The sequence below is a fragment of the Miscanthus floridulus genome, chromosome 16 (genome assembly GCF_019320115.1).
Source record: "Miscanthus floridulus cultivar M001 chromosome 16, ASM1932011v1, whole genome shotgun sequence".
NCBI lineage: Eukaryota > Viridiplantae > Streptophyta > Magnoliopsida > Poales > Poaceae > Miscanthus > Miscanthus floridulus.
Genome location: NC_089595.1, coordinates 119,837,998 through 119,843,152, shown reverse-complemented (window position 1 = coordinate 119,843,152; position 5,155 = coordinate 119,837,998). Strand labels below are relative to the sequence as shown.

The 5,155-nt window shown below is 42.0% G+C and overlaps 1 protein-coding gene across 1 annotated transcript; it reads left to right on the top strand.

The window, feature by feature from the left end:
- The first annotated feature begins 2,185 nt into the window (after window positions 1-2,185).
- LOC136513297 (B2 protein-like) lies at window positions 2,186-4,809 on the top strand. The gene is made up of 5 exons (XM_066507289.1): window positions 2,186-3,023; window positions 3,226-3,326; window positions 3,495-3,578; window positions 4,286-4,396; window positions 4,491-4,809. Exons 1-5 carry the CDS (start codon window positions 2,375-2,377, stop codon window positions 4,533-4,535), a joined length of 990 nt encoding a protein of 329 aa, XP_066363386.1. The 5' UTR covers window positions 2,186-2,374; the 3' UTR covers window positions 4,536-4,809.
- The last annotated feature ends 346 nt before the right edge of the window (window positions 4,810-5,155 follow it).

Sequence of the window (5,155 nt, the reverse complement as noted above, 5' to 3'; positions counted from 1 at the left end):
TGTTCGCGCATGTACGTGTTATGCATATATGAACATATACATCTCTAGTAGTATTATTTTATTTATTAGAACGATAGTTATTTGGTGTTAAGAAGACAAAAGGTCAGCCAAGCAAGACAGCGCAGAGCTGATGGAACGCGTTTAGTTCGAACTTTGCATAGTGCACGATTCTCTACTGTAGCATTTCGTTTGTATTTGTGAATTATTGTCCAAACATTGACTAATTAGGCTCAAAAGATTCGTCTCGCAAAGTTAAAACAAACTGTGCAATTAGTTTTTGATTTCATCTACATTTAGTACTCCATGCATGTTCCACAAATTTAATATAACAGAAAATCTTTTTTTTACATAGTGCACTTTTGAAAAACTAAACAAGGCCAAGATGACTATAGCCGGTACGAGTTGAGTGTAGGAAGCTCTAAAATTGATGTAGATCTCGTCAGCTCCAAGCGATTTCCGCTCCTTTCTACAATGCATAGACGGTAGGAGTCGGTAAAGTAAAAAAAAACAATAACTTTATCACTTCCTAATTTACACTAAGAAAAAATGGTACCATGTCATTAAAAATATCTATGTGACATCAACTTCGTATTAAAATCATATTGAAAACAGATAAAACTCCTACTAAAGATGCCTTAAATGTATGACTAGATGTGAGCCGCACTACACCAACAAAAATAGTTGTAGTGTAAACAAAGCGCTTCTAGAAGCTCTTCTTCCTTCTTGGTCGAATTGTCTGTCTGTCTCCCTGCACGAACGCGGAAACAGAAGGAAATTTCCTGGACAGCTATGGAACGGCACGAAATGGAACGGAAGGCAACAGGGGGCGCGTGTCCTTCAGGGCACCCCCTGTGATTTCTTTTTGTTGAAACATTCGTTTCCACATTTTTTTTCTATTTTTCAAAAGCTATAAAATTATGCTCACAATTTTTATATATCGTACTTTGTCGCACAAAACCTATAACTATAGTTTATTATCATAATTTTCTCAATATAGTTTTAAAATAATTTTGTACACAAGCGTAGTCATGATAACTTTTTAGCATGAAAAAAAAGCTTTATTATTACTATTTTCAAGCTATTTATAGAAATTAATATGACATAAACTTACATACAAATTTATACTCCCAAATTATGTAGAGAAGTTAATATATACTCCCTCCGGGTTGGTAAAAGAAGTCATTTTGGACAAGGTTTAGGTCAAACATTGGGAATATAAATCATGAATAACTTTTAAGTTGCTAAGTTTATAAATGTGAAAACCATATAAATAGATTTGTCTTGAAAAGTACTTTCATAAGCATATACAAATACCACTTTTCAATAAATGTTTTTAAGGAAATAATTAGTCAGAGTTATGCTTTGGAGACCGTGTCGCTGTCCGAAACGACTTCTTTTACCAACCTGGAGGGAGTAACACATTCATATACCAAACTTATTGTCTGACTACTTCAAGGGATGGTTACAAACCTAAATTCTTCATCGACTTGGTGGGCAAAGAATGTTTAGGGTGCAGTTCGAGACTTTGTACAATTCGATTAGTCCGAAGCTCCTTGTAACTGACTAGAAAACCAACGAACGACTGATCAAACTATGACTCTATCTGTAACCATGCCATTCGGACTATCAGCCTGTTCGTTTGGCTATGGCTTGTCGTAAACGATCGTAAATTTTTAGCCGAAACAGTATTTTTCTCTCACATAAACCAGTCAGCAGTATTTCTTTACGAACCAGTAACGATACGAACCAGCCAACCGAACAGGCTGTATATACGGAGATACGGGGATAGCCCTACACGCGATGCACAAACGATAAAACTCTCCACATATAGTAGGGATTGGACATTTCTTGTATACACCAAGCTGTATAACTGTGTGCAATCTGTTTGATCTTCTGCGATTGATTATTATTATATATAGAAAACCCATACAAGCACAACCCAAAATCTTTATGCAGGACTAAAATATATACAATACGCGACCACGTACAAAAATTGTAAAAGATAATTTATACGTATAAAGGTATACTTAAAAATTATTATTATTATTATATATATATACGAATTTGTATGACATATAAAATTATATATACAAATTGTAAGTGGGAACATGAGTAAAAGGAAACTGAATAAATAATGATACCTACTGAGAGTGAAAGCAAAGGAAGCTCCCAGAGTCCCTAGTCACCACTCGGCAGTCCCCACCTTTGTTGATTGATTTCCCTGTCCTCTTACTTCTCCAACCAACCCCTCCCATCCGGCAGTCCCGGACATCGCATCGCCTCCATCCTCCATCGCATCACCAGTTGACGAGAGGTAGCAAGGAGGACCCGACCACCACCGGCCGGAGCCAAGATCCCGATCCATCCATCCGCCATGGACGCCTCCTGCGACCGCGAGTTCTGGAACTTCAGCGACCAGCTGCGCCTGCACAACAACTTCTCCAACCTCTCCATCGCCGACTCCATCTGGTCCTCCACCTCCTCGCCACCGGATCCCTCCTCCTTCCCCGGCGGCAACACCAACGCCCCGGGCCTCATCGGATCCGCCAAGCTCGCCTTCGGCAACGCCACAACCACCAGCGCCGACCGCTACAACGCCAACGACGCCGGTGTTGGTTCCAACAACGCCGCCGCCAGCAAGACCATGAGCGTGAACGACTACTACCTCAACAAGAACGCCAACGCCGCCGCCAGCAAGACCATGGACGTGGCCGACTACTACTACCTCAACAAGAACGCCAACGCCAACAACGACGCCGTCAAGAGCTACTTCAACAAGTCCGTCGGCAGGCCGGCCAACAACAACAACGTCGGCGGCGGCGGCAAGAAGAACTCCGCCGCCTTCGCCGCCCACCACGACAAGAAGCACAAGAACTCCGGCAACGGCAACGGCGCCGGCGTCGACAAGAGGTTCAAGAGCCTGCCGGCGTCAGAGGCGCTGCCCAGGGGCGAGGCCATCGGCGGGTACATCTTCGTCTGCAACAACGATACCATGGAGGAGAACCTCAAGAGGCAGCTCTTCGGTATGCAAGCTGCATCGTCCCCGTCTTCATTTCCCATTCATTGATTGATTGGATCGATTATACCCTACATACATATTCCAGCATCGGATATGTACCGAATCGAATCAAGATCAACTCCCAAGTTTTGATTTTTGTTCTTCCATTCCAGTTCCATCCAATCGGAATACTGAATCATTCTCTTGATCGATTGCCTGCCCTGCAGGGCTGCCGTCCAGGTACAGGGATTCGGTGAGGGCCATCAGGCCGGGCCTGCCCCTCTTCCTCTACAACTACTCCACCCACCAGCTCCACGGCATCTTTGAGGTCCAGATCAATACCTACTCTTTTATATTTATTTATTATTATTCATCATATCGATCAGATGATACATGTGTACTCATCATTTCAGCATCTTATCTTCCATTCATGTATGTCTTTAATTTCATACTGAAAAAAGAGAGAAATTTCTCATCATCTATGGCACGCACGCAGGCTGCAAGCTTCGGAGGATCCAACATCGATCCAAAAGCTTGGGAGGACAAGAAGTGCCCCGGCGAGTCCCGCTTCCCTGCTCAGGTAGGCATCTGTTCTGATATTATCCTAAACAAATCAACACAGGAGGCTCAACCTTAAATATTTGCCTCGTTCTATGTACTCAAATCATATTACCACAGAATTATTAGTTTATGTGAAATAATAAGCAAAGAAACAAAAAAAAAAGATAGGGAGGATTAATTAGATTACTTGGTTCATGTGATCCTGCACATCAATCAAGCGAAAAAAAATGCAAAAATGACACTCGAAACATTAACTCCTTAATTACGATGACACTCGGATGGATGACAAGTGGATCCATGTGTGTATGAATATGAGTTCAGCGTCAAATCTGTAAACCATCGATGTTTCGAGTCCCGCCTAATCGTCAAAAGAAAAGAAAAATGCTTGCTTTAGTTGCATGCACAGAAAAGTAGTGGTGGTAGGACTGGATGCTTCTAATTGTCTAAGTCAGGTGGTTGGCCGACCTTATCAATGGATCAAGTTGTCAAACTTTGGTTGGGTGAATGTGGCCTTGTCAAGCTTTTGCCTTGTTGGCCTAGTCATGTCAATATGTTTATGTCATGCACACACAAAAGCCAAACACATACTGTCGGTGTGCCTTGAGGTAGTCGCCCGTCTCCATCTGTTTCAACTGACTTCCGTGTTGATCCGGTCTAATAATGTTTTGATTCAGTCTAGTAATATCTGATCTAATCCCAGTTTTGCTTGCCAATCTTGACCAATAGGTGAGGGTTGCAACGCGCAAGATCTGTGATCCGCTGGAGGAGGACGCTTTCCGCCCCATCCTCCACCACTACGACGGCCCCAAGTTCAGGCTGGAGCTCAGTGTCCCTGAGGTGAGCTTGAATACTTACTACTGCTACTGCTAGCTAAGCTACTGTGCAAGTGCAAAGGCTAATCCAGAAAAATTTCTCATGTGGTTGCATGCAGGCACTCTCCCTCCTTGATATATTTGCGGAGAAGATTTTTGCCTGAGTTAATACACATGTTATTACATAATATTTGCGTGTATGTATGTATGTATGTATCTGCTTCCTTCCAGAGGACTAGAGAGGGAAGGAATAAGAGTATAAGGCTGCTTGTATAATGTTAACAATATATGCTGGTTAGCAGCAACTGATTATCTATTCTAGTATATAAGTTATACTGGAACTTTGCCGTTTTGTATCAGATCAGAAGCAGGCAGCAGCATGCCATTTTGTATAAGAAGAAACCAAGTTTAGGTATACACACAAATACCATGCCTCTACATATGAACAGAGATAGATAAATTCAAGGAGGCGATCTCGGTTGAAATGAGGATTACTTTATGGAAATTCCTAGCCACAGCTTTTTCTGTCTGTCAAACTGAGACAATTTTAGATTGAAACTAGCCAGTACCCTGCGCGGTGCTGCGGGCGATAATAGCAAGCAATCCACGCAGAGACAATGCTATTTGTTAGCTTGGACATGCAAAAGAATTATGAGAACTTTAATATAGCCAAGTATTTTGAGATGAAATGCTGGAACAAATAAAATCAGAAAGTGGCATTTTATTGGAAGGAAGGAAATTGTTTGGAGACCACATATATACAATTATATATCACTACTCTGGC

Bases quoted from the DNA above. Each gene is read 5' to 3' on its own strand.
- LOC136513297 (XM_066507289.1), top strand. From the start codon at position 2,375: ATGGACGCCTCCTGCGACCGCGAGTTCTGGAACTTCAGCGACCAGCTG. The intron at 3,327-3,494 runs GTCCAGATCAAT...GCACGCACGCAG, and splicing joins AGCTCCACGGCATCTTTGAG to GCTGCAAGCTTCGGAGGATC. The intron at 3,579-4,285 runs GTAGGCATCTGT...CTTGACCAATAG, and splicing joins AGTCCCGCTTCCCTGCTCAG to GTGAGGGTTGCAACGCGCAA.